The 16,666-nt window shown below is 36.9% G+C and overlaps 1 protein-coding gene across 1 annotated transcript in view; it reads right to left on the minus strand.

Moving 5' to 3' along the window:
• Window positions 1–205: 205 nt before the first annotated feature.
• The window catches only part of hwt (heavyweight), a 242,787-nt gene continuing 226,326 nt past the window's right edge, over window positions 206–16,666 (minus strand). Inside the window, exons 5-7 of the mRNA XM_067288471.1 lie at window positions 8,721–8,871; window positions 3,063–3,182; window positions 206–2,356 (exon numbers count right to left, since the gene is read on the minus strand). Coding sequence (XP_067144572.1) covers window positions 2,173–2,356; window positions 3,063–3,182; window positions 8,721–8,871 — 455 coding nt within the window. The 3' untranslated portion in view covers window positions 206–2,172. The remainder of the gene's footprint in view (window positions 2,357–3,062; window positions 3,183–8,720; window positions 8,872–16,666) is intronic.

Below are 16,666 nucleotides of genomic sequence, written 5' to 3' on the forward strand. Positions count from 1 at the left end.
GGCAGAGCGGACAAATATTCCCCCCTTCCGGGTTCAATTAATGATATTCGTCCTTATATTTCTCCGGGATAGTGTGTTTTAATTGCGACGATCAATAATTGAAGTGGCTTAATTATATACACCCGGCGGAATATGTATCTGGGATGTAGAGTAGGTTGCACCGGCGAGATGTACTGCACGAGGATTTAAAAGAAAGGAATGGGAATTTTTTAAACTCGTTCTCTTTTATTCTACAATAAGTATACAGATCTGTTGTTTTAGTCGACAGATCACCGTACATCTTACTATAGGTCACATTCACGGTTCTGTACAGGAACGGGACTGGGAGGAGCCGATTCCGCCAACGCCACGTCCGAGTAACTTTCGGACTTCTGGTCTCTCTCCCTTTAATTCTCTCACAATAACGTCGATAAGCAGATCGGAAAACACGCACGAAAAAATAACAAGAAATTCTCCTACAATTCACAAGTTTCCTTTCAATCGCGCTACCATCCTTTCGACGGAGGACAAACGAGGTTCTAACATTTATAGGATACTGGGGAAAGGGCGTCGACCGGAGGGATGACGTAACAAAAAAAGACAACATCGACGTCCGTCAACATTACGTCTACTCGTAACTACTCGTAACTAATTATAGTCTACTCGACTAACTAACAACCTAACCGATTAAATGATTCGGCAACACGTTTTCGTCTTCTATCAATAGTTAAGCTCGATTCGGGAATTGGGACAAGTGGATTCAACAAATAAGTACTTTTTCTCTTTGTTAAATATCGACACAAACAAAACGTAACAACACGGATCGAAATTGGCACCGGCTACCGTCTCGGCCATTCACTCACCACTCGACTCTCTAACAACGAATAAGATGCACGCCGCCCCCTGCAAATAGCACCAACTTTTAAAGATTTCCACGTAAAGGTCCTTCGGTTCGAAGCGGTGGATTTCCATTCACGCACCGACGCATACGAACGTTTCGATAAAAGTACAAATCTCTGTAGGAGGAAATTGTGTTTGTGTTAACTTGGCACCAAAGTAAGGCACCTGTCCAACCTCGCTACCCGTCCACCCGCCACTAGACGCTCGCACAGGCTCGAGCGCCCGCCGGGGGCCTTCCCCCTTCGAGTTGTGCCGGGTCGACGTCTTTCTTCTCCGACACACCGGAGCGTACGAGTACGTAGAGTGTTAGACACCAAGCTAGAGACTATTTGTTTATCGTGTGTTTGCGTGTGTAAATATATATATATTTATATATATATATACATACACATACTTATACGGATTCTCGTGGTCGAGATGCTCACGTATGTGTATATATATACATACGTGTATCGTTTTTATTTACGTAGTCAAAAATAGGAATGACGAAAAATACGACCACAACCGTACGAACGGAGCTAAGTACGGGAGGAGGTGAACCCTCGACTGCCAGGGAGGCAACTCGCGCGGGACCGGCGACGGGGAAAGGCGCAACACGCTCCATCGATTTCCCGGTTAAATTATTCATCGACGGTTAATCGAAGGAAGAAGTCGGGAGGCGATTCTATTCAAATTTTGCCGCCGATTTGAGGCATGTTTCGATTACGTGTACGCATCGAGGATTCGACCGATTCCGTTTTTCCCGACATTCTCTAGGAACGGGACGGGACGGTCGTCAATTACCCGCGATCACTCGTTAATGGGTTTGCCTTAATTAGAGCGGCGGCAAATGGAACTACTAAAAGCGTTCGGTGATAGCCAATTAGACGAAGATTCCGCTTCCAGCCACTTTCTGCCAAGATCCGCTCTCATTCCTGCGAAAAAGTTCGGACGTTCTTCGGGGTATAGAACATCGCCGTTTCTCTCGCTTGTCCGCCCAAATTAGAGCGTACGAATGAGGGAAACTACGACATCCAGAGGTTTTAATTGCCAAAAGAAAAAGGGTCTTTTCCTTCGCCCGTCGTCTTTCCCGCCGGGCGAGTACCTCCTTTAGGGAAAAAGGTATATCGGTCACCTCCATCCTACGACAGAAGAACTATGGCACGGTTACGGACCGTAAGATAAAAACTAGACGTGGAACGGTCACGCACGCAATTCGTTTTTAACAACGGCGATAATCTAAAAAAGTGGCTAAACTACGGCTACTCTCCTTAGGAGAGACGGCGAGAATAGAGCGGGAAGCCCATATATATCCTACAGAAGTTGGTCGATGACGGGGTAGAGAAGCGACATGTGTTCCGCCCCCTTGATGGGCAGTTTGTTGATGGAGTAATGGTGGATCATCTCCGGAATGCTGGCGAACGGCTTGCTGAACTGACCCAAGATAAACCGACCGTCGTTGTGGACGATCTTCATATGCATGAAGCCTCGGGCGCTCCTGTGGAAAGAAGGGTCGTGTGTTAGTGACGTCCGCATCTGGTCTTTTGCCCTTTAATTAACGCCAAGTTCCGAGAGTCTTGGAATTGACCGGAAATTTGGGGCGAAACTAGCGAACCGATCGCGTTTTCATTAACGAAACCCGTCCTTAAATTTAACCAGTCCATTAAGTAAACGGAAAATTATCCGCTCGTCGGCACAGAATCTCTTTCTCTTCGTAATTTACCAGCGATTTTCTCGAATAATATTTAATTTCTGTAGGCGAAAGTTTTGCAAAGATGCCTAATTTTACACGGAGATAATCAGTTAGAGTCGATACGGAAAGTAAAAAAGGAAAGTAGAGGATACATTTATATAGGTAATCTTTAAATTAGAAAAAATCGATGAGAAGAGCCAAGACAAAGGAAGAGAAGATGCGGTTGTTAACGAAGCTTTCTAATCGGCGATTCGTTAAAAAGACGACTGCTCGGAGTCGATCACAATCATTAAAGGTAGAGGAACCGGTGGATGTAGTCGAAATAATTGTCCCGGTCCGAGCGAGTGGAAAAAATTAAAGAAAAAGCCCATCGATTGGCGCTAAAAAGTATTCTTCTCCATAAATTGGATAATCGCGAAAACGTCGAGTCGAATTCGACCGAAAAAACGAATCGAACGATTACGAAAGATCCATAAGTTTCATCGATTCTCTTCCCGACCCGGATACTTACTTCAAAGACAACGAATAATCCTGCTTCGAACTTTCGCTGTTTCTCACTAAGTAACTGCCTTCTTTCAACACGCGCAGTAAATTTTCGGCATCTAACCTGCTGATGGATCCGTGGTACCACCTGAAAAGAAAACCTTTTAATTACAATCACCTCTCGAATCGGCCCGACACACCAACAGTTAGTTAGTTAGTTAGTTAATAATAATTATCTATTGCTTATATTTTACTAATTCGTTATTATTTCTTAATAAAATATTTCTACCGTAGAATAAAATGACTTTCTCTGCCTCTACTTGAAACGTTTTATGAATTTGAACCGACGTTTTTATTTATCGTGGCCGATCGAAACGATCATTTGAAAAGTTTTACGACCTATACAAATGCGATTCCGTTGTTCGTACCAATATTATATCCATTAGACGTTTCGAAACTTGCCTTTTATTTGCTTCCCGTATATATTATGACGAAACACATAAATCGTTTTTTACTTATATTTCTCTAATAAATTTAATTCCAATATACTTTGACTATACTAAAACTTAGTGCATTTAATAAAGTATTAACTCGTGCATTCATTTTTTAAAATGCCATTAATCGGCATTGACGATTCTCCACGAGAAATGTCTACTTTGTCACCACAATATTTAAATATGTTTTATTTTTAATCCTCGCCATAGCTAATTGGAAAATATTATACAGGAAGTTATAGAAGATACTGTAAATGATTCCTTGCAGTACCCTTGGATCAACCTTTACGTCTAGTTTTAAAGACTCTATATACGTTAATTTCATAATTTATAAAAAATTTATCAAATCTTATTCGGCTTTCTTTTATCACGCTTCAAATATACTGCAGATTCGAGAGCTTGCATTTTTGTAGACAATGGGTTCAGTTGTTTTTCAATTCTGTCTGAATTAACGGACCGTTTCTTCGTATTTAAATCAATGAGAAAAACTTCACTGCTATGCATAAAACCCTATTTATGGCATGGCCAAAAGAATTGGCAAAAGAAACGGTAAATTATTCCTATACGAACTCAAAATCCCAGTAAATAAGCCTATTGTTTAATTTTACGTTTTCCGTTTTTATCATTGTTCGTCCAGGCAAATATCCACTGTTCTTGGTTCTTCTTTGCCTAATGAGGCAAAGAAGATATATATACTGAAATTTTCTAGCATTCATCATCTTTCTCTCTTGATAGACTATGATGCAAATGCATAAGCATTTGGAGGAGATAGAAATAGTCTAGGATAGAAGAGGGAATAATCACGCAGGAAAACTGCTAAATTATCCATCATCATTTTCCTGGATTATTCAGAAAACTTCAAATCTCACTCTATCTACTGCTGATTTGTTTTAGAGGGATGAATATTTGATGAATCTTCTTCGGATCAAAGACAGTTGACCACTTCAGTCTTTTCTCCAGCTTAAAAATGGCATCTTTTCCAATTCCAAGAAGAGAGTTGGATCGTCTTCAAGAGTAGGAATTTTTTTCTGCCATTTCACTGTAATAGATATTCAGTTGGCTATTGATCTTGTGCCAATTATTATCCCATTGAATGAAAACTCGCCATTATTTTGTTCTTCGAGATTGTACAAATTGTGCTGATGGTGTTTTATAATAAAAAAAAAAAAAATATTAATTCACTAAATAATAATATAAGAAAAGGAAAATTATTATCTTCTTGGAAGAACTTTTATTTAGACATACCTGACGTACTTGACAGCTGTAAACTCGTAGAAGTTTTTTCCAAAGAACCAATAGAGACATATCGATTTTGACTATATCGGCAAAGATGTGGTTAACATCAATATTTGAAAAGATAAAAATACTATAGACCACATGACTTTTATAATAACTATCGTTAAAATTATATCTTCTACAATATTTTTTTAATATTTACGGATTTGGTAGGCCTAACGAAATCATTCCAACGTTTTGCAATTGAAATTAACATTCTATTCGCTATTCTACGCCATATTTATCATTCCTAAATATTCCTAACCTCTCAGGATAAAAGTCCTATTCTGACGTTAAAGCCTCTTACGCAATTAATCTACTATTTTTTTTTTTGTTAGAGATATTAAAGAAATTGCTGGGTAGCCATTTGAGAGGTGTCTCAGATAATTTTCTTCCATTCCCTTCGGTTGCTTATTAATTTGGTAATTCACAATAGTCTGTCATTCACTATTCACTTTTCTAAATTGGAAACAGTGTCATCGAGAGTGATTTTGATAGGATTTCTTTTGAGGCCGTGCATCATGAACAGTGAAGTTACACCGATGATAATTCACTGAATTGATTACGACCCGTAATCGAGGTATTCAGAAAATTTGTCTTTTCTTCATTGGAATGATTTGCTCGTCATTAATTGCTCTGCAACGAATTATTTTTATTGCTATAATTGGAGCTGTAACTTCAGAGAGTTTTCTGTCAGATCATAGTACAAATATTATTGTCCGTGTTACCATGTTGCGAGGTTAAAAAAAAGAATTTTTGATCTTTTGTAAATCTAACGCAACTCAGTATTTCTAGTAATATTTTTCAGGAGTTAACAAAGAGTTTTGGATTTTCTTTCGTGTAGAGAAGCAGTGGAAGAAAATCCTGATCAGAAATACAGTACAATAAGGCTTTTCTATCTTTCATAGCGAATCGAAGATCTTAACCTCAGCAGGAATCGGGTTTTCTTCCTTGTTAGGATTCCAACAGGTTTATATTACTTGGCTAAACATTTCATATGGACTTAAACTTTTTCCGTAATTACCAGTCGATGTTGTAACTCTGCCAAGAAAACGACTTCAAACACATGCTGAATTGATAAGAATATATATATTCTTCCAGATTCAATCAGAATCCAAATTATGTTTGTATTCTATAGAGAGTTCTTTTTCTGAAGATGCATAATGCCCCTTTACATCGAAGTACTCATAATTCTGAACTCATCATACATTAGTGTTAACGCGTAATGAATTTAAGAAATTAATGTTTATAAATGTTAGACTTCTTTCTCGTCCTTAGAACACTTTTTAATGCATTTGTCCACATTGTAGATACTAAAAATAGAAGAAATTGAACCTCCTCAATAATTTTTAAACTTCCTACAACATATATCTACTCGAAAATGCAAAGCTCGACCAGGCAATATATATATATATATATATTATTTTTATTTAAAGCATATTTCTCCTCATGCCCCACGCAAGTACATAGAAGACACAATTGGTCCATATTTTCCCACGAAGACAATTCTAAGGTCCAAATGGCGCATCTCTCTTTAAATCTCTGCGAAAACGTGATAAAATTCAGTCGATTTCTCATGGAAACGTCCGTGGAGAATTTTATAATAAATTTTAAATTGATCGACATTATCACTTAACGTTACAACTTACATCAGCAAAATTATAAATAAGAAATTTTGTACTTGACTTACACTTTAAGCCTTATAATTCTGTTTGTAACTTTCAAAATTAATATAATTTTTGCTTAATTGACCTCACAAGAATAATTATTTCCTCACAATTATCTTCACATACGATACAAATTATGTCATTTACACGAAGCCCAATCTTTCGTGGTGTATCTTGCCCTTGCTCCAAGTAAACTTAAACACTATACGGATGCTAATACTGTTTTAAAGTAGCTCAATGAAAAAAAATAAAAGTAATTATTTAAATAATTAACGAAACTGTTCAAAAATTAGATATTAGTTTGGGACCGCGCAAAACTTTTCAAATCATTCTAAAGCATCTTGCAATCTTCGTGAAATTTAAAGTTTTACTTTGTAGCGCTTATGCAAAATCCCTAGGGTCATTTTAAATAATTACTACTTCGAGGGAACTTAAACAGTAGAAGCCTCGGGACGTTCTTGAAATTTATATTTTCAAAACGTCTAAGATATGTAATTTGCCTCATTCTGTTATATCTAGAATACGTAGAAAATTGTAACCTAAATTTTAATTCTAACAAACATCAGTTATAATATAATAAATAATAATAATACAGAATTTAATTTTATTAATTACTCGGTGCACTCATTTGACAAAGCATTCGAGTTAAAGTTGTTCCTGCATTCGATTATTCTCCACGGACACAGTGTTTAGTTTACTAAATGCTCGCGCCAAGTAATTAATAAAATTATTTATTGCTGCAATAAATCGACTAATATTAAAATTGGGTTTAGATAAGAGTTCCCTTTAAACTCTCCTTCTCTACTTGGTGACATTTCTACACCTCGGAGTTTTAAATAGTTGTTTTTTTCAATTGTTTTTCTCAAAGTTAGGCAACGTAGCTTGACCTTTTTTTTTTTTTAAAAAAGGTCAAATTTCGGTTAATGTAATCAACAGACAATTTGAGTTGTCATTGAAATATCTTTCCTCGTAGAATTCATTCCATTACTACGAAGGCCTCGGTCTTTAAATGCGCAACAAATGACACACGAAAACAATATAAAGACCGAAGCTAACACTTTGTCACGGGTCGTCTACGTCAGAAGTGACAGACCTTATCTTCTAGACGGTTTCGTTCGGACACGTTAAACGTCTCGAGCGTCGAGACCGATCCAGAACGAAGCGAAAACGAGCGGAAAATCCGAGGCGACACGTTCCATAAGGACCCGTCGATCGTGACGGATACGTGACGGGCGTTAGCGGTGGACCGACGTTCTAATGCGGATCGGCTGGTCGCTCGTCCGACGTCGGATTCACGCTTTGTTGCTTCTCGTTAACTATCGGAAGCCACGCGCCAAAAATCGATGTTTCGGTCTAAACGGCGACATTCGAAGAAAAACTAAAGTCGACCGATCGAGTCGCCACCAAAGCGAGACCGAAAGTCGTTAGAGAGCAAACCGTGTCAATCAAAGCCAACACCGACATTCTCTTCCACTTCGTCGACGTCTAACCCCCATCTCACACCCCCTTATATATCCAACTACAAATGGAATGTGTCGCGATCCAGTTTCTCTCCCCCATTCATCGTTTATAACAATTAACTATTTAAAAAATCATCTCTTTTCTAACGCTCGAATCTGCAATAATTCTTCCCTTACCTGAAAATTATTTAAGCTCTTCTCTTGGTATATTTTTATACGAAGGACACATTACGTTACTTTTCTCTGTGTGTATATATATATATAACTTATATATAATGGATTACGTAGAAATATCGCTCGAATTCGAAGAAAAGTAAGTCGTTGTACGAAGAGATATTACTGGTTAATTTGCTTGGATTAATTTAGGAAACATACCACATAAATGCAAAGTAATTATGAGGTAGCCTATATTAAAAATTTCTTTAAATATCAATAAGTCTAGATCAGCATTTCTCAACCAGTGGTACATGTACTGGTTGAGAAGGATCTGTTAGTTCTACAAGTCTATATACAGAAGGCTCGGGTGATAAGCCAGTGAAAAAGGTTGAAAACCGCTGGTCTAGATCTGTTTAAATCGCACGCTACTGGATATTTTGTCCGGTTTGACAGGTTTCTGTTTTGATCATAGAAAATTGCTCCTTCCCGAAGATTTTTTCCTCCCCTGTTTAGGCGTGTTTCCGTTTTGGACAGGTTTTACTGTAGTTTACGAATGCGATTTTCGCATAATGTTAGATTAAAATATTCGAGATTTAACAGTTTATTAGTTTATGAAATGGACATTTTGACTTACCCTTGTTTCTCCAGTGGTATACTTGGATCCACTTTCTCTCCAACGACACTCAGAGCAAAACAACCAAAATTTAAGGTTAGATTCTGTCTGGCTCTCTTGGGCGAATTCGCAACGTTCAGATTCAGATTGAGATTTGGTCTAGCGGGAGGACCTAAAACACAGAAACGAAACCATTCGTTAATTAATTTTTATAATACGGAAAAACACGTATCATTTAAAAATTCGGATATTAAATAATAACGCGACAATTTGGATAACAATACAGAAATTAACTCTTCGGACTTTGATTTATTCAAATATTCTAACTTACCTGATCGATGGGGGGAGAGAGAGAAAAAAATGAATAAAATAAAATAAAATTTCAGGATAGACGACGACGTTTTTCCCCCCATTTTGATGGAAAAGCCAACGGTCGAAAAAAACCAGCTTATATATTATTTAATTCAATTCTTGGGAGTATTTCATCAAATCTACTTGTTGAAAGTTTTCTCGTTCAATCGACGAAATACAAATAGCGAAATAATATCGTTTGTTATCCGAATTATCGCCGTCTTTTTTACGATATTAAAATAGATATTTATTATAAAATTTTTATATTCGTAGAATGAATTTAATTTGAAATAAATACAATACAATTTATACCCGAAGATCTACATATTGAATTACTTTTGGATATATATCATTTAATTTAACATTGGAAATTTTTCTAATTAAGCAAAGAATTCGAATGTCAAGATAAACCATTTTCCGAAGCAATTAAATTGTTTTCGAGCAATTAGTCGAGCCTTTTGTTAAGAATTTATTTTCCTAAGCACAGTAATCAACAAGAATAGCATTTAAAAAAAATTAAACGCAGTGTTTAACAATATAAAAATAAAAATGTAGATGGAATAAACTCCTATAATTAGGAGGATTAATATAATATACAGAATAAAGTTCTAGGAATATTCTCTATCTGGAATTATAATTTGCATAATGAAGGGAACGGATTATCCGAGTACAATTTAACGGGAAACTAGAAATTATTCGCTGCGTGGAAATTTCATTAGTTCCCGTCTTAGACCGGACCGACTTCATATTGTTAATATTTAATTAAGATGCTTGGCACAATTTACAAAATTAAAACCAAAAGGCATCCTAATCGATTTAGTATCGCGGATAATCAATTCACTCCATCACTTTATATATTACAATATTAAATTCTTCGACCAGATAACTCTCTTCTAAGCGCTGAAAATTTAACATAAATTCAACAAAAGAATCCGATTGATTTAATTGTATTTACGCTCGAAATAGTAACATAAAAACTTTTATTTTTATTGTATTAAGCAAGAAGAATATAAAACTCATATTTTATATTACAGAAATTAAAAATGTATTTTGTAAACATCTTAAAAAAAAAATTGGGTAAAAACTATTGAATATTACTTATATCATGTTGTGTCGTCTAATATAAACTTCATAGAAGGAAGCGGTAATTAAAGGAGAGTTTCACTATAATAACAATAAGAAGAATAATTTAAAAAACTTAAAATAATACTGAACAAAATAAAATATATTTATGCATAAGCTTGGAAGAAAAATGATAGCCAATTAATTGAAGAGAGAATTCAATTTTTACGTTAACATCGAAGGACTTGGAGAAGTCAAATTTTTATGGAAAACAGAATTTTTACTCGTAAACATCGAAATTAATCATCAAAAATAGTTCTTAAACCGAAATAGAACTGTTATTTTTTTAATTTAATAAGTATACGAAATGAGAAATTTAATTAAAGACTATATTTTGCTGTAGAATAAAATACAGACTCTACACTTAGAATTAATAACAACTTCTAGAGATTTTAAAGTTAGTCGACTAAATTCCTTTTAAAAATGTAAATAAAATTCTCACCTTAGAATAATTTAAATTATTTAAAATATTTACTTACCTGGTCGACTAAACAAGAATTATTTAAATTAGTATTATAATATAATATATTTTTTTGAAAAATAAACAATTTCATCAACGAAGATAATTATTATAGACTCTTTAAAAAGCAGAAGTTCGCTGTATATATTGATTAAATAAACATTTTAAAAATAATATTTATAACTTCAATTTCAGTCCGAAATCCCCCACCCATGGGAGGAAAGGGAGTCGATAGCAATTTAAAGTGATGCGGTTATATAATAGTGTTTTTCACATCGAAAACAACCCCAAAGGATTGCGTAAAAGTCTAGAAGAAACGACATTTCGATAGTCGAACGAGCGGAAAAACAAATCCTCAACGGTTCGCGGAAAGGATGATCAATTTTTTGGGTTTGGCAAACAGCCGGATGCAGCTTAGAAGCATCTTTTCTCGAAAGATCAAATCCCTACTCGCTAAGCTCCAGAAGTCTTTCGACCCGTGTTTTTCCGCCATTTTCCGACCCAACGATTTGCCTTACGGTTTACGTAACCGCTCTCATTACGACGACGTCCCCTATTGGTTCACCAATGTTATATCAACGATTCGGACAATGCATTTCGTACGCTAAATTTCTTTTCTTTTTTTTTTCGATTCTATAAACGAAGAAGCCAACCGCCGCTTGACAACCAAAAATACAATACAACTTAACTGTATATTTGTCTGTCTAGAAAATATTTTTACCGATAAGTTACCGTGAAGACGAATCATTAAATGCTACGATCGAAGTTAGTTTTTAATGATACAAACAGTTTTCAATTGAATTGGAAGAGTCTATTAAAGAAAAATACTTAGTGATACTGTCTTGACATTTGCCTGAGTGTACGTTTTGGAACGTCTTTCCAACCGTGACCGTTTCTTCCTCCCGAAAAATTTATTTCTATTTCGAGTTATTGTCCACGTTAATTAGTAACAAAATCGTTCATTTTAATTATTTTACAGGTTACATATAACTTACAAGGTTCCGTAATATTCTGAAATCCGTCTCCGATTTACGGAACTTTAATTTAACACGCAATTAATAATTAACCATTATGGGATTCGTTCGTACGTTTTAATTGTTGATATTTACCATCTTCACACTGTAAATCCTTCGAGAAATTCTCTCCGGTCTTAAATATTTCTGTGTATCCGAAAGGAGGAGCGTTTCACGGGTCGAAGGCGGTCGACTGCCATCGATGTCGTCTCGTCTCGTCTCGTCAGCCGCAGGTAAAAAAGGAACAAGTCGCAGAGGGACCACTCAAACCGGTCGTCGTCCCGTCATCGAGCGATCGGTGCCGCGCCGTCCACCCCGGGGAGACGGAGAAAAGGGCCATCTGCGTCCCTGCCACTCGTCCATCACTCGCACGTCATTCTGCTACTGCATCCGTCCCCCGGCCACCGACCCGCGTGCCACGGGACGAAGATCGATGACGTAAACCGTTCTGTCGGTAGGAAGTGGCCGATAGACTCGCCGACAGACTTAGCCCCGGTAAACACGTAAACGACTGCGTGGGAATCCGCCAGACGAATACCACCGGACGCACGTTTGCTCCCAGATCGAGACTTCCCGGAAGGAAGGTCACGAAGGCCCCCGTTTTCGGACAATTAAATCTGGCAGAGAGCGGGGCTTCGGAGGATCTTCTCGCAGAACGTCCGCCATTTTCTTTTTTCTGTCCTTTTAATCCGGGCGAAAAAGGAGAACCAGAAACGAGAGCAAAAAGAGTGATGTCGAGCGGTCGTTCGACAATTAGCGGTTCTTTTTTCGGCACCTTATCTCGGCTTGGCACATTTCCAAAAAAGTCGAAGGTGCGGATTAACGCGCCACCACCGAAGATGCCGCAAACGTCACTTCCTTCGGTTGATACGCGAAACGAATATTTCCTTTTACGAAAATTATACGAAAGGTTTCGGTTTTTTTAAAAAAAAGGGACCAAGGCTCGGAAGTCTCGTGCCGTTCAACCCGTTCGGCTTAAGAGAGTTCGAGATATCTCCGATTTTTCTTACAGAGTACTTAAAACGGTGTCGAACGAGAGACCAAAAAAATCATTTTCCAGAATTCTCCAACAAAAATGGGATTAAAGATATCCGACTTAGTTACTAACAGGGTGCGCGGGGAGTTATTAAAGACGTATTTCTCTCCACTGCAATAGGGATTAGTAAGAATTAAGTGCGTTGTCTTTTTATTTTTACCGGACAAACTTTGTAATGTACGACAGACGGGGGGGTTAAAATGTCGTGTACAATCGGATTATTAAGTCGTCTTCGATCGCGTAAACACGACGGTGCGACCGTCCGGAAGACGTCCTTATTTCCCACCAAAAAGGTTCCTTGAAAGCACACTGGGCGACAAGGCGTAGTTAATGCGAGAAGAACATGCCATTACGACCTATTCTGTTATATAACGCCATATATTCTCCGCGTGGCTAATGAAGGAATTAAAAAAAATTGCAGAATAAAAGACAATATCGTACCAACTATGAAAAATATTTAAACCGTTTTGTCAAATGGTTAAAACGGTAATTTAAATACGTAAATTGCATACGCTTAGAATCAGACAACTGAAGCAAATAATGAAAAGTAGAAATACTCAAGAATTCATTTCGAATTGAATTTAATTTAAAAAATGTTAATGTTATTCGAATGGATAACAATGGCAGATAATGTTGTTGCGATATATCCGCTTTTAGAAAATTATTTATTTATCTAGAAGATAAGATGTGACGGTTGATCCACGAGAAGGCAATGAGAAAATGGCAGATGGAACCGGAGACGTAAGGCAAGAATGTACCGGTCACTAATAACGTTATTCGGTCCACGATGGACCAGTCTCGCAATGAATCAACGGTAACGATCACGTGATGAAATTAACTGGTTCGTGGTCAGAATCCAACGATTCCATATTGTCGGGGAGGGATTTATAATTGAGGACGAACCGTCCATAGTTCATTTCGATCGCGATCTTCAGAACTTGTCGCAGAATGTCTATTTGTATTGGATTGCGCCCGCAATATATCAAGGATTTCTCTTAATGTCTTCTTTCTTTTCGGATCAGGAGAGGAGGGAAGAAAAAAATTAAAAACGAAAGTTCAAACACTATTAAAGAAAAGATGTTTAAAAGAAGAAATTTATAAATATATACGAGGAGATTGACGAATGCAATACGCGATACGAATATATATGTAAAACTAATTACAACGGAAGAATAAAATGGAAAGGAATATTTTCTTCAATGTTAACTTTTTTAATAATAATAATAATAATAATAATAATAAAATCTCTTAGGTTTTAGATGACGAGTATTAAAATTTACGTAATCCATTTTAATTAGCTTTCGTCTACTCAATTAAACAGGGTCTAACGTCGATCGATGGAGAAGTGGAAAGTAACGACCACAAACACATATACCCCGGAATACAGCAACTCTCGATAATCTAAGAACACAAATATATTGTTATGTTAAAGATTTCTCTTTTAAAGTGACGATAACTCATCGATTCGTTTCTTTTGTCAACAGGCCAGAATTATATATTTCTTTTCCTTAAACTAGATTTGTATTGTTTTTTCCCCTTTTTAACAAAATAGCAAATTACGCAAAAAAATCTTCCCCGGGCCATTTTATATCTCGATCTCAATTTGTTTGATTTCTAGTAATTAGTAATTTTTTCCCTCCACTTTCGATATTTCATCATAAGTAGTGTTCGCGGCCCTTTGAATTATAGATCACATTAATCTCATTTACAAGAGGATGGTGCCGACTAATGGCGAATATCCTTCGACCCTCCGCAGTTTCTGCCAATGCTATGGATGGGTATTGCCTCCCCGGGCCACGTGACGACCGGCGCTCTCGACCAGGGGCATTTACTAGAGAATAACTCCTTTCTTCGCTTTCTCTTTATCTGATTTAAAAACCCTCTCATCGCATTTCTTGTTTATCTCGTGAGGCGCCTCCCACTTATTAAAACTCCCGCAGGTGCAATAATTCAAAATGGCCGATCTCGCCAAAGACGAATCCATGCAGAAATTCAGGGAAATCTCTTCAAAATGCTGGCAAAATTGCATTATTAGTTTCGATCCAATTACTCAATTAGGCCTTTTGTTATTTTTGTGGCACCGAATTTTATTCCTTTTAAAAACTTTGTTATTAAATTTATTAAATTAGGGATTAGAATTCTTTACGAATGCAATCGTAATAGCATTATTATTTTGGAATCTACGACGTTTCCTTGATTCACGGATAAAAAAAACACTAATTAGATTTGCAATTTTCTAATAAAAAAAAAAAGAAATTATCATTTTTAACACGGACTTTCTCCTATTGTTAATGTGAAGACATCACTTCCCCGTCTTCACAGGTAAAAGTAGCAAGAATTATTTGGAAGTTGAGAATAAAACAACAGTATTTTAATTTGAGAAATTTTGGAAGAAAGTCCCTTCCAAAATTTAGAAATATAGAGTATACAGGTAAAATTGAATAGAGGAATCATAGAGACATTAGATAGAACAGATGGAACATACCACGACGTGGATGCTTTTTTTGCGAGAGGTAGGGTGGGTGGTGCGTATATTAAAGAGGTCGGTGGAAAAAGAGTGCGGGGAGGCGGCATTTCTATGGAAAAACGTCGATAAGTGGGACAAAACCGGAAAAGGAAGCGGCGATCGACGGGAGTCTGGAGAATTTCGGTGGCTTGTCACAATCTAGCCGGTAGCCGAATTCAATTTGCCTCCGGTGAAAAGTTACACGCCCGGGGGATCGACGGGGATCTTCGGCCTATTGTTAAAAGTGGTGGAACCGAAAAGCTTTCGATCCCCGCATCCGGAACGCCACCAACTAGCATCCACCCGGCAAATAACAGTAATAGAAACGAGCTTCTACACTAGACTATTCTCCATTCCTCCTCGTCGTCTCGGGATGCGCGCGATTGCCTATTTGAATATTTTATCGCTACCCTTAAGACAGATAAACAGTAAATATTTCCACTTGCCGTATTGCCAGTTACGGTCGATTTTTCGAGGCCGTCACGATATCTGCCTAAAGACCGTAACAAATAGACAATTGGTGATTGATGTGGGTTAAGAGGGGCACAAACAGACGGCTCCGATGATTTATTTACGCTAATCCGATTGTTGTCGTGCAATACGATACTGTTATTAATGACGTAGGTAACCGACGAAGCGGGATCAACTTCTCTTATCCGGGATCCGAATACTTATATCTTATAAATACATTTGTTCGGATGTGAAACCAAGCCTCGAGACGTAACCTAAAATTCTATATTTTTCTCCTCAGAATTTAAATATTTTATCGATAATTTATATATTGTTACTGAAACCATTTTTTAAAGTTTTCTTTTCTTTATTTTTTACAGAAACAAATGGGAATAATTCCATTCTGCCCGAACTTATTCGAGATTGAAAGATTTTTACGTGTTATACGGCGAATGGCACGAACTCCAGAAGAGAGTCGAATATCCGTTGTTTAATTAAAATTCCCCATACCGCAGCCATACATTGACCTCCTAATTACATCTCCGATGCTCGAATGCGAACAGTTTTGTCATTCTGACAAGTACAGCCCGCACTCGGCACGAGAAGCATTTTCTTGTCGGTTTAACACGTTTTTAAAACACAGCTTTCGCCAATCTCCGCGCTCTACCTTACGAAATAAATCAAAAATTTTCTCTGCCTGTGTCAACAATAAAATAACTTCAATTTTCTTAATATGAATATTCAAATTATGACAATTAAACGAATTGCTTAGCCCGGGTTCGTCGTTGCTATCTTAAAAGTACTGACACGGATGAAATATCTTAAAGCTTAATTCCGAAACTCAACAGATAAACGGTAGAATTAATAAAAAAAAAAAAAATTATTTCGATATTGCTTCACTCGAAGGAGAAAAATAATCTCTGATAAAAACTGTTAACGTAAAACAGAAAATTGCCACTGCCTTAATATTAAAGTTTATTATTAAATCCAAAGATTACTTAAGAAAAAAAGTTTTTTTTGTGTGTGTGA

Source organism: Centruroides vittatus, unplaced genomic scaffold (genome assembly GCF_030686945.1).
Source record: "Centruroides vittatus isolate TY-2023 unplaced genomic scaffold, ASM3068694v2 scaffold_861, whole genome shotgun sequence".
Taxonomy (NCBI): Eukaryota; Metazoa; Arthropoda; class Arachnida; order Scorpiones; family Buthidae; genus Centruroides; species Centruroides vittatus.